At 38.9% G+C, this 18883-nt stretch overlaps 1 protein-coding gene across 1 annotated transcript in view; it reads left to right on the plus strand.

Annotated features, from left to right (window-relative positions):
* Positions 1 to 18883, plus strand: part of NDST4 (N-deacetylase and N-sulfotransferase 4) — a 244223-nt gene that overhangs the window by 182208 nt on the left and 43132 nt on the right. Inside the window, exon 6 of the mRNA XM_056116854.1 lies at positions 11980 to 12162. Coding sequence (XP_055972829.1) covers positions 11980 to 12162 — 183 coding nt within the window. The remainder of the gene's footprint in view (positions 1 to 11979; positions 12163 to 18883) is intronic.

Genomic DNA, 18883 nt, shown 5'->3' on the forward strand with positions numbered 1-18883 from the left:
TCGAGATGTGTTGTGAGCATGTGCTGTCTTTTCATGCCTTTTCATGACTGAGCTCTCTATTAATGGGCAAGAAAATGAAGGCTGAAATCTAGCAGAAGCCTTCTGTCCTCTGTTAGAACAACTGCCCTATTCGCGGTGATCTCCACCAAGTTACTGCCCAACTTCTTTATACAGAAAGACCAGAGTTTACCCTTTCATCATGCTTGAATCAAAATAATTCTGATTTGTTAATAATTCACTAAGCAAATATTATGACTGAAATACTGGGACACTGGTAAATAATCAGATGTAGAATGAAACTTCTGTTACGTTGAACCTGATAATGGAAATAGAAGGACAAAAATACCAATGAAAAAAACGTAATTTAGCAATTCATGTATCCTATTAAATGCCAGCTGTAGTCAGGGTTTTAGCATAATGTGTTTCATGTTTCCCTTTGCATCTTCAGAATTAGGGGAACAATTAGAAGGCGATTAAGTTCCTCCATGTTTTCTAAAACAAAAATAGTGTGTGTTACCAGGGGTTCAGTGCTTTATGAGGGAAATAGTGGTGACTCACCTGGTTTGTGCCAAGTGTATCTATCTAAAACATTGAGGATAGAGCAGAAAATAGCAGTGATAGGGGAAGCAGAGAGCCTGACCCCAATGAGTTTACTTTCGCGGCCAGAAATGAATAGATAATAACTAACCAATCACACACAGTCTTACTCTGATAATGAATGTTCTAAAGGGATGGTGATGAGGGTAAGGCAGAAGAGCATTTGTGGATGTAGGGCACAGAGAGACAGAACAAAGCAGGTAGCAGCTCATCACATTCCTATCCTTGAACGGCATCTATTTCTATAATAGACACCTCGCACTTTTTGAAATAAAGCCAAGTACTCCTTTTTAAATAATCTCCTTTGTTTTGTTCAGGATTAGTGGCAGCTTTGGGAAAGTGTTTATGGCTAAAACTGTCACTCATTAAGAAATAACATGAAGACTATCAAAAGGCTTGATATATTAGGTATCAAGCCTGATTGTTTCTGTTGAAATAACATTTAGTTTACATGTCTGTATATGTTTCTTTAAGATAACTTATTAAGCGGAGAAGATATTTGTATAAAATACATTTGACAAAGGTTGATATAAAAATAAATAGTGCATACAGACTATCAACATAAAAGCAAACAACCCAACCAAAACTGGGCAAAAGATTTAAATATACATTTCTCCACACGTCTGGACAAGCCTCATGCATGAAGGAACCGGCAGAGGAACCCAGGCATGCGGGTCCCGGGGCTGAGATCCCCAAGCCTGCTCGGATTGGGACTGGGCCTTCTCCACCCAGATCCCCCATCTTCCAGTAGGTAAGTGTTACATTCACCAGCTGCTGCTGGCACCAAGTGGTCCCATCAAACAGCCAAGACCCAAAGACTATAACATCCAGCTCCCAGCTCTTATTATCTCGTTTTTACTCTGGAGAACCTGTCGGGCTACCGAAAGTATCCTGCCCACACGGCAGAGTCTGGCAAACTTCCCGTGTCATACTCAATATGCCAAATACCAGTAACAATGATAGGTCTCATTCTCCTATCCCTGAAAGAGCACTGAATATGGCTCTTTTAAAATCTCAGGGCTAGGAAGAAGGAGACATTACTGGTGCCTGCTCGAGGCAATTGACAAACAACAGGAAGATGATGATCATGATACATTTCTCCAAAGAACACATGTTGAAAACCCATATTCATATGTAAAATGGTCAACTTTACTTATTAGGGGAATGCAAATCCAAACCACAATGAGGTATCTTACATATCTTATACTCCTGAGAATGATCTATATCAGAATGACTAGAAACAACAAATGCAGGCAAAGGCATAGAGAAAAAGGGATTCTTAACAGCTATTGGTTAATGTAACTGTTGTGCTAGTTATAGAAAATGCTAAGGAAATTGATTAAGTACTAAATATCAGTCAGGAGTTTGGCTCATCTTTAGAGCCTCATGCCTTGCATGTGTGAGGCCCAGGGTTTTACACACACACACACACACACACACACACACACACACACACACATAAGAAAGCAGCAACAACAAAAATACTAAAAATGAAAATACCTTATGATCTAGCTTACCACTCTCCTAGGCATTTATTCAAAGGATTATTAAACACTAACTTGAAAGAATATTTTCACACACATGTACATATATGTGTGTATGTATGTATTTTTTCATTGAATCGCCATGACACACACAGCTACAAAGCTTTCCATGATCAGATTTCAGTCATAAAATGTTCCAGCTCCCATCCCTCCACCAGTATCCATTTCCCACCACCCTTGTCACCAATATCCCCAGTGCCACGCCCCCCCTCCAGCCTGCCTGCCATGGCAGGCACTTTTCTTCTTTCATTTCTCACCTCTTCAAAATGTATGTTATTGGACTGTGGCGCGGTCTCAAAGGGCTAATGCATATGCTCAAAATGTATGTTACTGCAGCACACACTCATCCACTATCCCTCTTCTACAATTCTTTGGTCCTCTTCCCCTTCTGTAACTGCAGTTTGTGGTTCTGTTGTCAGAGTCCAAGTGTCTGTGTTGCTTTGGTTTAATCTGCTCTCTTTGTTTGAGATTATTAGTTTTTACTCTGGAATATTTATATATATATATATACATATATATAGAACATCTTCTGATTCTTCTAGAAAGCTCATTACTTATCAGAAACCAGGCAATTGATTTCAGTATATCAAAGAAATTTTGTTCTTGCTTACAAGGAAATCATTATCAAATTATTTTTAATTATATTTGCTATACTACCTATGCTTAGAAACTTTAATGTAAATAATGATGAAAGCTTTTATATACTTTTTTCATAAACAAACAAAAACAAACACTGTCCTCCCGTTGTTCATCGATTTGCTCTAGCGGGCCCAGTAATGTCTCCATTGTGAGACTTCTTGTTAGCGTGTTTGGCATATTGAATACTCTCAGTAGCTTGCCAGGCTCTCCGAGAGGAGTGGAGGAATCAAACCTGGCTCTGTCAGGCTGGCTGCACGCAAGGCAAATGCCCTACCACTGTGCTATTGTTCCAGCCCTTTTTTTTTCATATTACAAAATATTGGAGCATGCTCCCACTCAGGTGAGTGTCACATACACCTGTAAACTGTTATTGTTTTCATTTATGATAGCCATTATACTTTTGACTGTCTAATTCTTGATTGCCATGATTTTGTTCATTAAACTTTCATCCAATTAAAAAAAAAAGCCTTAGATTGCTCACACATCCAAGGAGAGTCTTCCTTTAATAGCCAAGGGTATAGGATGTTAAAACATTGACTAGGACTAGTAATTAATTATGAATGCCTGTGGTGCTGCACCTCTTACATGAAACCACATTGAAAGTCATATGGAACAAAAGAACCCCATCTGCTTAAGGAAACAGCCCTGGAATCAATAGCTAGAGCTTACTCTGAGCAGATTTAAAGATAGAAACTAAATCATTCTTAGTAGCCTATGTTTTAGCTGACCTGCAGATGGTGAGATGTTTTTTATTTCAGAAGTTTTCTTTCTCTTCATTCCTTTTGCCATTTTCTTTGCCTCCCATCTTCCTCTTCTTCTCTTTTTATTTCTCCTTCAAAGAATAATTCTTAAGGACATGCATCTTGAAACTTCTGCTGCAATACATGTTTATGGATTTTAAGTGGAATATTGGAGTTGCTTTTTATTTCTATAAAGGTTTGCTATTAAGGAGTCAAGAAAGTACACCAGGGAAGGCACTTGTTTTGCAAGCAGCCAACTCAGGTTTGATCTCTAACACTGCAAATAAACTTTCCTATTATGAAAAATTCCAATACCCCAAATTAATCATTGATGTCTTTTGTGTGTGTTATCTTAAACTATTCAGTCAACAATCACTTAATATGTACCTGGGGATAGGTGTTGAAATATCAACTTTGATCTGTCCTCTGTCTTATTTCTTAAAACCCTATAAACGCATGAAAGTGCTTACTAAAATTATATTAGTTTTAACCTAATACTATCACAAAAAAATTAAATACAAATAAAGAGAAAAACTGAAGGAAGTTGCATAAACTTGGTGCCAATTTTCCCACAGAATCCCAGGTATTACAGAGCACTGGTTCTGGATTTATGCATCTGAACATTGAGTAATGAATTTTCTGGGATTCTCATGTCTAATTTCAGTCACATCCCTCAAACTCTTCCATCTTTATTTTCTTTTTTTAAAATAGAATGCTTTTTTATTACTTAAGCAATACACCAAATATAAAAATAAAACACTTGGAAATATTTTATATAAGTAAACATCAATGAAAACAGCCACTCAACATAATTGAACGTTTTAGAAATTAAAATGGTGTCTTTTAATAGTGAAATTAAAAATATGTTAGAGTAAATAGAGTATAATATAATTATATTAGATCTGGGTAAATTCTGTCTACTTTTTGTATCTGAGAAAATAGATTCACCCAGAATTTCACATAGAAATACCAAGCACTTGCCAAGTTATTAGAGATACTATATTGAAGAAATATTGCCAAGGCTGTATCTAATTATTGTGTGACACTTATGCCATCGGTGTTTAAATCTAGAAGTATATCAGCATCGAGGTAGGGAAGGGTAAGTGTAAATCAACTCTCTGTGCCTTTTCTGTGGTTCCAGCCTATATTCAGAATTAAAGAAAGACAGAAAATTGCCTTCTATAGGAAAAATATGAGTGTGATGCCAAGGACCATGAGGTGCACCATCGGGATGCTGTCCCTGTAGTCCATCTATCATCACATTTTATGAGAACTAAAAGCTTAATCAATAATTTAACAAGCTAATGGACATATTTTTAAACACAATGCTCTCATTCTGGAAAGGGGTACATTGGCGGGACAAGAAAGGCAAAAATGGAAACTCTGTTCCTGTGTAATGCTTCACTCAGAAAGTAGGCTGAAAGGGCCCCAACACGTTTTGTTCCAATGGGCCAAGGCTCTTCCTGCTTGTCTGCACCAGGGTATCTTTCCACATTGGCTATAATATTATTCCTATCAACCGTGTAGCTAACTACTCTGTAGGCAGCTTGATTTACAGGTGCTGTTCGGCATGCAACCTATATCCCATTATTTAATGTGTATGTTAAGTAAAAGGGCAATTAGAGGCCACCCTAAAAGCCCTATCCCTCTCGGAGAGCCTGGCAAGCTACTGAGAGTATCCCGCCCGCAGGGCAGAGCCTGGCAAGCTATCCGTGGCATATTCGATATGCCAAAATCAGTAAATACAGTGGGTCTCATTCCCCTGACCCTGAAAGAGCCACCAATATGGCAACGTTAAAAAGGATGAGGAGGGCTGGGTACTCTATCGTTGTATAACTGAAACTCAAGCACAAAAATTTGTAAGTCTACAACTGTACCTTATGGTGTTTCACTAATACAAATTTTAAAAATTGTATTGAAAGAAAAGAAAGATGGGGAAGGAGAGGCTGATAAAATCTCAATTAGGCTGCCAAAACAAAGAAAGACAAAAATGACTGTCTGTACTTTCAATGCACATATGCTGGCATCGGATGCATCCATCGAGGACCTGATGGTAAGGCACAAAAGATCAAGTACGACATCATTGGTATGACCAAGACAAGAAGCCATCAATCACATCACACCATTTTCAATCAGATGGGCTAGACACGTAATGAAATTTGGCAACAACCGCTGGACTAGAGCCATTACTGATTGGATTCCATGGGACGTCAAAAGATCACATGGTCACCCACCTACGAAATGGTCACACTTCTTTGTTAAGACCCTGAACGATCAGTTTGAGGCTCTTCATGTTCCTAGAACAAGCAGATGCCAATGGGCTACACTAGCATGCAACAAGGACGAATAGACATTACTGGTGCCCGCTAGAGCAAATAGATGAGAAACGGAATGTCAAATGAAGTGACCAAGTTAAGTAAAATTGCTTGAGCTAAGGATGACTTTAGAAGACACTGTCTTTGATATTCGGCTTCTAGTCATGGCTATTCATACAATATGCAATAACATTATTTTTGTCACAGCAGTCGGAAAAGGAAGTATTGTTGGCATTGACACCGTACAAGTGTCTTAACCCTGATGCCATGTTTCATGTTCCTTTTCTTCTCTATTTCTTTCCTCTGTATTTTAGATGTTAGCTACTTCATTAGAGAAACCAAGGAAAATGCTATTCAAGCAAAGCATTGTGGGCCAGGAGATAAAGCAGAGGTTAGGCATGTGGGAGACCTGGGTCCTATTCCCAGAACCAAATGATCCCCCACATGATCCCACAAGCATTTTTGGTACATCCTTAGGGGTCCCTGAGCACTTCCAGGTGTGGCCCCAACAGCTCCTTCATTAACAGGATAGCTCAGGCAGCTCATCCCCCCTCCACCCCAGCACTGCTGGACCAAGCAGCATTGCATCCTTGTGTTGAACCACAGGCCCAGTTAGCCAAGAATCATTGTTGGGGGCCCCAGATTCCTGTGCTCCACTTTAGAATCCCCTCACCAAAAGAACACATCTAACTAACTGTGTAACTTGCAATTAAAAACCCAGGAGGAGAGCCACTTGTCCACGTTCATGTAATTCTATTCCATTCATCCCTACAACTCTGCTTAGACCCATGTTTACAGATGATCCACACATTTCAACTATTTTTATCCAATGTCCTATTACTGCATATGGAATCTTTCTCTTTGAACTCTAGGTGTCTGGGGTAGAGTGTTTGCCTTGCACATGGAAGACCCTGATTCAATTGCTCCATCCCTCTTGGAGAGCCCGGAAAGCTACCAAGAGTATCCCACCCATCCAGCAAGCTCTCTGTGGTGTATTCGATATGCCAAAAATAGTAACAAGTCTCACAATGGAGACGTTACTGGTGCCCGCTCAAGCAAATCGATGAACAACGGGAGGACAGTGCTACAGTGCTTTTTATACAATAAGGCATGCTTATTGTATGCCTAGCCTTCAGCTTAAAGGGAAATTAGGCTTGTAATGAATCATTTGACTCTGAGAGAGTTGTCTCTTATTTTTAACTACAATAGCACTGTAGCACTGTCCTCCTGTTGTTCATTGATTTGCTAGAGTGTGCACCAGTAACATCTTCACTGTGAGACACATTGTTACTGTTTTTGGCATATCGAATTTTTGGCATATCGAATAAGCCACTTGCTTGCCAGACTCTGCCATGTGGGCAGTTTACTCTCCATAGCTTGCTGGGCTCTCCGAGAGGGACGGAGGAATCAAAATCAAACCCAGGTCGGCCTCATGCAAGGCAAAGACCCTACCAGCTGTGCTATTGCTCCAGCCCTACAATAACAATAGAAAAATTTAGACTTGCTTCATCTTTCATTTTCACAAACTTGAGATCATAAAGATTTGACAGAAGGACATATGGAAAAGTATCCAGACTAGCAGAGGCAGCCAAAGTCTGCTCAGACTCAGCACCTGGCTCTCAGCAACCCCTCAGTATGGCTTATTGCATTGGCCCACTGATAGTTGCACTTGGTGTCTTTTTCTTAAATTCAACCACTGCATACAATGTCCTTGCCTGTCTTTGCCACACAAAAGATAAAGCTCTACTTGTCTAAACCCACACATATCTCTGAGCTGCAATATTTCGAGGTACAGTGAGTTGCAGCTAGAAACAATATTTGCTCATCTGTCTTTCCTAGACGGTCCTTTGGGGAGCACTGAGCAAGAGTATTCTTATGATGCAATGAGGAAATAAAATAAATAAAGGGAAAGAAAGAGCTGAGGAAGCTACACTGTCCTTCAAAAATAGCAATATATTGTGTCAGAAAAAAAAATTAATTTCTTGCTACTACTTCAAACAACCTATTCCCATGTAGCTTCAGACCACATCTTAATGTGGTTAAGACTTCAGACAAGACTTAATGTGTCTTACTCTCGCCACACTCTCAGAATAGCTTGTGTGTGTGCATGCATGTGTGTCTGTGTGTGTGTGTGTTTAACAAGCCATTTGTCCAGAAATACTAAAACTAAAATGGCCTGTCTGCCTTTAGGTGCTTTTAGCTGCACAATAGCTGCTTTTAGCAAGCCAGATATCCACAGTTAAGCTGTGCTTGCAGAATTTTTCTCCTTAAAGTGCAGTCAATTGACCATGGACCAGCACTAATTTGTTTCTAACCAGAAAGGCAGTGTACACAGGCTGCCCTGGACAAGTAATTGCGACTATCATGGCCAGGGTGCACTTTTTATTCCCAGCAAAGAGACATTTAAATGCGGCGATTTACCTCAGCTTCAAGCCACACATCTCTGAACTGCTTTCTTCCAAAGGCCGATTTTCCATTTGTCCTGCATTAAGTTTTATTCTTCCTTCAAAATTAAGGCTTGCTCTCGGAAAGGAATTCTGCTCCTATGACAGAACTTGTCTGCCCACAAAATCCTGTGGAAGCATTATGTTAATGCCCTAATGAAATGATAATATGTCTAGCCTTGATATAAACTATTCTTTATAATCCTCTTAAAGTAGCATCTTTATTTATAATTTTATTGGACACTCACCGGTACCTTAAAGTTCCATCTTAAATTCCAGCGCTGGAGGGGAGTTGATAGATATAGGATGTTATTAGATTTCTTTGGGCATTCATTCAGAATTCAGCCAGGTTTTTCATAATATTCTCCATCCTAAGAAACTATAATTATCCTCAAGCACACTACTTACACTGTCTTATTTCTTAATTACAGTAGTGACATGAGATAATGCATACTTATTAGAATCAAATGCATATTATTTTGTAGTGATCATAAAGAAGTTCTCATGACAACAATTGCAATTACATGGTCATCAACTACTGATATTATGCTATGTTCTAGAAGTTTGTAATTAAGTCCTGCCAAGAGGTCATTTCCAATTTGAAAAAAAGAAAAAGAAAAAAGAATTTAAGAGCAAAATACTTGCCAATGTAAAAATCAGTGATAGAGAAGGCCTGAGCCCTTTGTAAATAATTCTTCATGAATCTCAAGTAAGAACATCGTGTCAACTAACATTTGGGGGATTGGGCTTAAATTTCTATCTAAATAAGCTATCTTAAGAATATTCTTTAAAATAGCCCTTTTTCTTGCTTTTTTTTTGACCTTTAGAATAAAAAGCATTGAGTACACCCCAGGGGAGAAATTGGGCTAGAAATATGATAGAAGTGATTCTGCCCTCAAAGATAAATTTGCAGTCCATCAATTGCATTCTTTTCAAGTACTATAAATTATTGTCTTAAAAGTTTTCATTTAAGATTCCAAAAATAATTTATCTTCTGTCATACCAGTTTAGAAAAATAAAAATGAAAACAGTGAGTTGCCCAGAGAGTGCACACATAGATTTTTTACTCTCTTCTTTGGAAAGATCCTCTATTTTTAATTTCCAAAAAGGGAAATGGGAAAAAGTGATGAATGTCAAAATCAACATTTTTGGGTGGGAAAATCAACATGTCTCAGAGGGTGAAGCTGCCGGGTTCATCTTATGTTGAACTTGACCATTTAATTGTCTGGCTCTTCATTTAATTGTCTGGCTGTTCATTATCAGCCAGGTGTAGAACCAGACAGGTCCCACGAATTGCCTAACTGTACCTGCTCCTTTGCCTGTGAAAAGTAAGACAATAACTGTATAAGAAAATTGTTTTGATTGTCACTATTTCATTATTTCATATGTGTAAAGAGCATAGATTTGCACTTTGCACACAATGAGTACCACATACTCTGGGTATTATTTTATGATTTTATGTCATTTCAGATTAGTAAGGACAATGGATGGGTCTGTCTCTGTCTCTGTCTCTCTCTGTCTCTCTGTCTCTCTGTCTCTCTCTCTCTCTCTCTCTCTCTCTCTGTGTGTATCTCTTTCTCTCTCCCCCTCTCTCCTCCCTACCTTCAACCACAGCAACGAGTGTCTCCAAATATTTTATCAGATTTTTTTCAGAGATCTTCCCTAGCATGTTAGTATGACACATTAAAAAGGAATGCTTTTTTCCATTGTAAAAAAAAGACATTCAGTGATCCTGATATCCATAACTTATGATTTATACTACCTTGCCAGATTAATGCTGCTTGTTTGTCTAAATTCTGGCTCATGCCATAGATCTATTACTTTAAGACAAAAGTTGTCATCTTTTGGCATTTACAGTTATCTGGTGTTGTATTCAGTCTTGGGAACAAAGTTGTGCAGAATATAACCTTGTCTGCATGACTGCCGATCCTAACTAGATTGTCAGGACTTGATACTTGAATGGTTGCTACAAACCCAATTTTATTTCTAAAATAACTCACATAAGCACACCAAGAAACATCAGTGCTTGGAAGAGCACCAGTGAATAGCCAGACAAATTGAACCATGTAACACTTGGCTTTCCTTCAATATGCTGGATCACATATATTATGTTTTTGGTTATTTTTACCCATTAAAAATTTAATGAAATTATTTCTAACAGTATATGGCTCTTTTATAATGAAGCTAATGGTATATTTAATTACACTACTTTAATTTTGGGAAATATTTATAGATTGCTTAAGCAGTAAGCGATACAATGAATTTTAAATAGATTATATATCGTTAAAAATTATGTATTCCATTTTTATGAATTATTTAATAGTCTCTGCTTATTAGATTATACAAGTTTTCACTTATTTAGTATTTTTTTAATTCCAGTTGCAAAACCTGATGGAATGTATATTACATTTTACCTGTAATCAAATTCAAATTAGAGTTACTTTTTCAAAAGCCACCCATCAAGAGTTCACTTTTTCTAAGTCTCTGATCCCCAAGAATACAATACCCAGTTGTAAAATATTTTAGAGTTAATATTGGAATAGGAAAATTTGTGAAATGATTAATGAGTTAGGCAGAGACTTTGGCTAAATGCAATTAGTTTTCATGCAAACATTAACTGTTTATTGTTATCAAAGCTGTTTATTAATTAGACTGCAAAGAAACAAGTTTCTTTGAGTCTAATTTTATTTCAACTGGTTTTCCATTTCAACCAGTCTATAACAGAACAAAATTTGGAACAGTTGTTTAATTTAAGAACTTATCCTACTCTGGTTCTTCATTAATCTGAAAATTACTACAACATTGGTCTTGATGGTAGTAATTCCAAAAGAGGGAAAAATGTCTCTGGAAAGTAATACTAGGTTCATGCACAGAGAGGAGATGCCAATCCCAATTTCTATTTTAATTTTCACAATGACTTTAAAATAAACATTCAAGTTTATATGGCTTTCCTCTTTATTAGTCTGTGCAAGCTGCCAAAATAAGCTACCCCAGGTGAAAGGAGTTTAAGCAATGGATAATTATTTTTTTCTACATTCTGGAAGCTAGAGTTGTGTGTTCTGAGGTGTGTGGCTCCACAAATCCACTTTTCAGTGAAATATCTCTTCTTAGCCTCCTGAATCTGTGCTTCCTCTCTTGGTCTCTTCTCTGAATAGTGTGGAGATGGGAGAACATAAATGGGAACAAGAGAGAGAGAAGAAGAGAGAAAGAGAGGGGGGGAGAGAGAGAGAGAGAAAAAGAAAGAAAGAAAGAAAGAAAGGAAGGAAGGAAGGAAGGAAGGAAGGAAGGAAGGAAGGAAGGAAAGAAAGAAAGAAAGAAAGAAAGAAAGAAAGAAAGAAAGAAAGAAAGAAAGAAAGAAAGAAAAAGGTGGTTGTTTGTTGTCTCTTCCTCTCCTTGAAAGATTTCCAGTCAATCAGGTTAGGACCCACCCTTTCATATTCATTTAACCAATTGCCTTTAACCAAAAGATCCAATCTCCAAATATTGTTTTGAAGCTTGAATTTGATACTGGGTATAGGGGATGGGGGGGGGGGGGGCAGGTATGGGGTTGGGGGATTCAGTTTAGCACACAGCCCTACAGCAAATGATCATGGTGAGTCTCAGGAAATTCCAAGGTGAGATTAGATGCTTTCTAGAGCACTTGTCACTTTCTGAGTTTATGCAGAGGAGACTTTGATGGTCACTCTCACTTATCTTTCAGATCAGCATATTCATGACCCACTTGTCGAACTATGGGAACGACCGCCTGGGCTTATACACTTTTGTGAACTTGGCCAACTTTGTGCAGAGCTGGACCAACCTGAAACTGCAGACTCTGCCTCCCGTGCAACTAGCCCACAAGTATTTCGAGCTCTTTCCAGAGCAGAAAGACCCTGTCTGGCAGGTAACATTAAACATTCTCTCCTGAGTGGGCAAGGAAAGAAACTTGCCATTTTGGATGACTAAGTTGTGCTAGGAAGTGCGACTGGAAATATTAAGACTGGAATTTAACACACATTTTCTTCTCTGATTGTTCATTGTCCTCCTGTAGAAATTTTGGTTGTATAGATTATTTGTACTTGGGGCTTGTATCTTGGAGAGTTTGTTCATTAAGTCACAACTTTTGCATTGAGGTTATTGGTTTATCGTCGCTACCTGCTTAGAGTAAATCAGTTCGACTCACATTTGGCGTGATTTAAGTTAGCAATAAAATAGGCATGGGTAGTTAAGAAGCCAGAAACGAAGCACCACCTTACTCTATCATTTGTAGTCAGACCCTGGTTTATATGTGCACAGCACAGATTGTGTAAGCACCAGGGAGAATGAATTTTTGCCTTCTACTCAGAGAGAATCCAATTCTCTTGAGTATATATTTTCATTTTTAAAAAATGAATTAATCTTTCACAAGGATCAGGCTTGTTAATTATTTTGCTCTGTTTTAGGCTTTATACAATTGGTTCAACTTCCATATGAGAACTACTCAGCATCAATGCATGAACTATAACTTATCTACTTCTGAGCAGTTACCAAGCAAAATGCTACCTCCCCCCTTCTCCTTTATCATCAAATGACATTGCCCCACATAATCAACCATGCTGTATGCAGAGTGCAGATCAGATAGTTCCCTGCTAAGCAGTGAAAGGTTACATCGCCATTCATGAGAAATCACTGTGAAACTGACTTCTTTACCTAGTCTCTCCTCAAGACTATTTGTTTCTCCTTATACCACCAATCATATTACATGCCACTATCTATCTCAATAGACATCGATACACATATGTTTGCTAACGTCTAAAAATATGCAGTGCAGGGCTAGCTGCATTCTCAGAAATGTGGAAGAAAATTAAATATAATATCTTCTTTAAAATTCAATGAAAAAATTACTTTACTATCATAGATTTCAAAATGTGTTTTAAAGTTGCTCTAACAGGTCACACTTTAGATTGATGATTATTCAGCACCCTTTCGGGGGTTTGTTGAACTATGTATTTTAATGCATTTATACTTCTGGTCATTTGTTTTATCATTTTTATGTTTGATATTTAAGTTAGAATGACAGATAAATATATAAGAAGATTTTTATTAGTAGTGTAGACAGTTGCACCAAATAGATGTTGAATTTCTTGAAGGCAAAACAATGTGTCCACGGGCACAGAGGCCCAGCTCTGGGCAACAAAGCTGAACGGCTCCAATTCCAACAGGTACAGCCCGCCACCAAGGGCCTGGGTCCCTCTCTGGGCACGCGCAGCTAGAACCAGCCCCTAGAAAGCCGGTTTTCAACCCCTGATCTGCGTGGGACGGGCACAGAGGCCCAGCTCTGGGCAACAAAGCTGAACGGCTCCAATTCCAAACAGGAGACATTCCCAACTCCTCGCCCAGTGCCAGGGTCTCTTTCCGGAGCCGCGGCCGCTAACGCGGCCACAAAATATTTTCCTACTACATATGCCATAGGAACCATAAGCTACCTTCTTAGATGGAAACTTCTCTATTTTAGCTCAGCCACTAGAAACACAGTAGCCAATAACTCATAAGCCTATCATAACTCACACTGCATATCAAGCAGAATAGTAACAGTGAACGTGAAGGGCTAAACCACACCTCTCACAATGGTAAAGCAACGCAAAAGCCCACCAAACTTTCATATTGAAGAGTCTAGCCCAGATGACACCAACAGTACTGTAGTGTTAGACAACCTCTCTGACAAGGAATTCAGAAGGGAGCTACTTAGGATGCTTAGGGAATTAAAAGAAACAATGGAAAGCAATGACAATAGAAGACAAGAGGATCTGAAGGCAGAAATGAGGAAAATGCAATCAGAAATGTCAGACCTGAAAAATCTCGTAGGCGAATTGAAAAGCTCAGTGGAAGGCCTCAGCAGCAGAGTAAGAGCAGCTGAGAACAGAATCAGTGAGCTCGAAGATGAAGTTCAGAGACTCTCCAGAAAAGAGCAGAAAATGGAAAAGAGACTCACAATTCGGGAACAGATGGCAAGAGAAGATCGTGATGAAGCCAAGAGGGGTAACATAAGAATTATTGGAGTCCCAGAGGGACAGGAAGAAAACCTCGATGAAGAAGAAACTGTCAAAGACATCATTGCTACAACATTCCCAGAGCTGAAGAAAACTTGTGACCACATTCAGGAGGCCCGAAGGGTACCAGCTAGAAGAAATCCGAATAAAAATACCCCAAGACACATTCTGATCAAAATGATCAAAACCTTAGACAGAGACAAAATTCTGAAAGCAGCAAGATCGAAGAAAGAAATCTCTTACAAAGGAGCATCCTTAAAATTCACAGCTGATTTTTCTGATGAAACCCTCATGGCCTGAAAACAGTGGTGGGACATAGTAAAAGAACTCAATGAAATAAATGCCTCCCCAAAAATACTTTTCCCAGCAAGACTCTCATTCATAATAGAAGGAACAACACACAGTTTCACAGACAAACAACAGCTCAGGAACTTGATAGACTCAAAACCATGGTTACAAGAACAACTAAATGGGCTACTTTAAGGCAAGAAAGGCCCCTCAAATACAACAAATTTTAACAGAACAATGGGACAAAATCCCATAACAATAATCTCTCTCAATGTCAATGGGCTAAACCCACCAATTAAAAGACATAGAGTGGCAGGATGGATTAGAAAATTGAACCCAACATTCTGCTTCCTGCAAGAAACGCATCTCAATAGTCAAAGCAAACACAGACTCAGAATCAAAGGCTGGAAAACAATCCTACAGGCGAACAGCTCCCATAAAAAAGCTGGGACCTTATATCAGACCACATCGATTTCAGAGTGAGGAAGGTCATAAGAGACAGTGAAGGCCATTTCTTATTGATCAAAGGATCTGTACAACAGGAAGAACTTACAATAATAAATGTATATGCACCTAATGAGAGACCAGCAAAGTACTTAAAACAACTACTCATAGATTTGGAAAAAGACATCAATAACAACACAATACTAGTGGGAGATTTCAACACTGCTTTGTCACCTCTTGATAGATCAACCAGACTCAAGCTTAGCAAGGACATACTTCATCTGAGGGAAACAATGGAAGAAAGGGACTTAGTAGATATATACAGGACACTTCATCCACAAAAAGCTGAATACACATTCTTCTCAAGCGTACATGGAACATTCTCCAAGATAGACCACATGCTGAGCCACAAAACATGCCTCCATAAAATTAAGAAGGTAGAGATTGTACCAACAATCTTCTCAGACCATAATGCGCTGAAATTAGAAGTAAATCACACACAAAAACAGAAAACTAAATCAAACACCTGGAAATTAAACAGTGCACTATTGAACAACGAGTGGATTAGACAGGAAATCAAAGAGGAAATCAAAAGATTCCTAGAAACGAATGAAAATGAGAACACGAGTTACCAAAACTTATGGGACACAGCAAAGGCTGTGTTAAGAGGAAAGTTTATAGCTCTACAAGCATTCCTCAGGAAGGAGGAGCGAGCACACATAAGTAACCTAACCTCACAGCTTAAGAGCTTGGAGAAGGACCAAAAAAAGGAGCACAACCCGAACAGGAGAAAGGAAATAATAAAACTCAGAGCAGAGATTAACGAGATGGAAACCCAAAAAACAATCTGAAAGATCAATGAAACCAAAAGCTGGTTCTTTGAGAAAATTAACAAGATCGATAAGCCTCTAGCAAAACTCACAAAGAAAGGGAGAGAGAAAACCCTAATAAACCGAATCAGAAATGAAAAGGGGGTCATTACAACAGAAACCACAGAAATTCAGAGGATCCTCAGGGAGTACTTTGAGAAGCTTTATGCCACGGAACATCAAAACCTCGAGGAAATGGATAAATTCCTAGACTCCTACAGACTCCCAAGGCTGAACCAAGAAGACTTGGAATACCTGAACAGACCTATCACCATCAAGGAAATTGAAATGGTAATAAAAAGTCTCCCCGAGCACAAAAGTCCTGGCCCGGATGGATTCACTAGTGAATTCTTCCAAATCTTTAAAGAGGACTTACTCCCGATGCTCTTTAATCTTTTCCACGAAATTGAAATATCAAAAACACTTCCGAACAGTTTCTACGAAGCAAATATCACACTGATACCAAAAGCAGACAGAGATACCACAAAGAAAGAGAATTACAGGCCGATATCCCTGATGAACACAGATGCAAAGATCCTCAACAAACTACTAGCAAATAGAATCCAACTACTCATCAAAACGATCATACACCATGACCAAGTAGGATTCATCCCAGGGATGCAAGGATGGTTTAACATTCGGAAATCAATCAACATAATCCACCATATCAACAAAAGAAAAGATAAAAAGCATATGATCATATCAATAGATGCAGAGAAAGCATTTGATAAGATCCAGCACCCCTTTATGATGAAAACCCTAGCCAAAATGGGTATAGAGGGAACCTTCCTCAACATAATTAAAGCCATCTACCACAAGCCTACAGCAAGCCTCATCCTCAATGGGGAAAAACTGAGAGCCTTCCCTCTAAGATCAGGGATGAGACAGGGATGCCCACTCTCTCCACTGCTGTTCAATATAGTACTGGAAGTACTTGCAATAGCGATTAGGCAGGAAAAAGATATTAAGGGCATTCAGGTAGGAAAGGAAGAAATCAAGCTCTCACTATTCGCAGATGATATGATACTCTACTTAGAGAACCCAATAACCTCCACCAAAAAACTCCTAGAAACAATAGACTCGTATAGTAAAGTTGCAGGTTATAAAATCAATATCCAAAAGTCCATGGCTTTCCTATACGCAAACAGTGAGAGAGAAGAAAGCAACATGGAAAAAACAATCCCGTTCACAATTGTGCCCCAGAAAATCAAGTACCTAGGAATCAGCTTAACTAAGGAAGTAAAGGACCTGTACAAAGAAAACTACAAAACGCTACTTCAGGAAATAAAAGAGGACATGAGGAAATGGAAAGATATCCCCTGCTCATGGGTCGGGAGACTTAACATTGTCAAAATGGCAATACTACCGAAAGCATTGTATAAATTCAATGCAATCCCTATAAGGATACCCATGACATTCTTCAAAGAAATGGAGCAAACACTCCTGAAATTTATATGGAACAATAAGCCCCCACGAATAGCTAAAGCAATTCTTGGGAAAAAGAAAATGGGAGGAATCAACCTACCGAACTTCAAACTGTACTACAAAGCAGTAATAATTAAAACAGCATGGTACTGGAACAAAGGCAGAACTGCAGACCAATGGAACAGGGATGAATACACTGACATCTCCCCTCAATCATATGATCATCTAATCTTTGATAAAGGTGCAAGGAATGTGAAGTGGAGTAAGGAAAGCCTCTTTAATAAATTGTGTTGGCATCACTGGACGGCTACATGCAAAAAAATAGGCTCAGAACTCTGCCTAAAACCATGTACAAAAGTAAGATCAAAATGGATTAAAGACCTCAACATCAGACCAGAAACCATAAGGTACATTGAAGATAAAGTTGGAAAAACCCTCCATGACATTGAAGCTAATGGTATCTTCAAAGATGCCACGCCACTGGCCAAGCAAGTGAAAACAGAGATAGATAAATGGGACTATCTTAAACTAAGAAGCTTCTGCACCTCCAAAGAAACAGTGACCAAAATACAAAGACAGTCTACAGAATGGGAAAGGATATTCACCGAATACACATCTGACAAGGGGTTGATATCCAGGATATACAAAATACTGGTTAAACTCCACAAGAAGAAAACATCCAACCCCATCCAAAAATGGGGCAATGAAATGAACAGAAACTTTCTCAAAGAAGAAATCCGAATGGCAAAAAAGCACATGAGAAAATGCTCTACATCATTAATCATCAGGGAGATGCAGATCAAAACCACAATGAGATACCATCTCACACCTCAGAGACTGGCCCACATTCAAAAGAACAAAAGCAACCGATACTGGCGTGGATGTGGCGAGAAAGGGACACTCCTTCACTGTTGGTGGGAATGTCCACTGGTTCAGCCCTTCTGGAAAACAGTATGGACGATTCTCAAAAAATTAGAAATTGAGCTCCCATTTGACCCAGCAATACCACTCCTGGGAATATATCCCAGAGAGGCAAAAATGTATAGTCGAAGTGACATCTGCACTTTGTTTGTTCATTGCAGCACTCTTTACAGTAGCCAGAAACTGGAAGAAACCTGAATGCCCAAGAACAGATCACTGGTTAAAGAAACTTTGGTACATCTACACAATGGAGTACTATGTAGCTGTTAGAAAAGATGAAGTCATGAAATTTACATATAAGTGGTACAATATGGAAAGTATCATGCTAAGCGAAATGAGTCAGAAGGAGAGGGATAGACATAGAAAGATTGCATTCATCTGGGGGATATAAAGTAACAAAATATGAGATTAATACCCAAGAATAGCTGAGATCAGCAGCAGGAGGATTACTCCATAACTTAGAGGCCAGCCGGGTATCCTAGAGGAAAGGGCAGTTCAGATAGAGAAGGGAGCACCAAATAAAGGATGTTTGGAGGATCCTCCCAGGAGGGGAGATGCATGTCGAAAGTAGACTATGGACTGAACATGTTTGCCACTCAATGCCTCTTTTGCAGACCACAACACCCAAAAGGAGAGAGAGAACACAGGG

Source organism: Sorex fumeus, unplaced genomic scaffold, assembly GCF_029834395.1.
Source record: "Sorex fumeus unplaced genomic scaffold, SorFum_2.1 ptg000033l, whole genome shotgun sequence".
Classification (NCBI taxonomy): Eukaryota; Metazoa; Chordata; class Mammalia; order Eulipotyphla; family Soricidae; genus Sorex; species Sorex fumeus.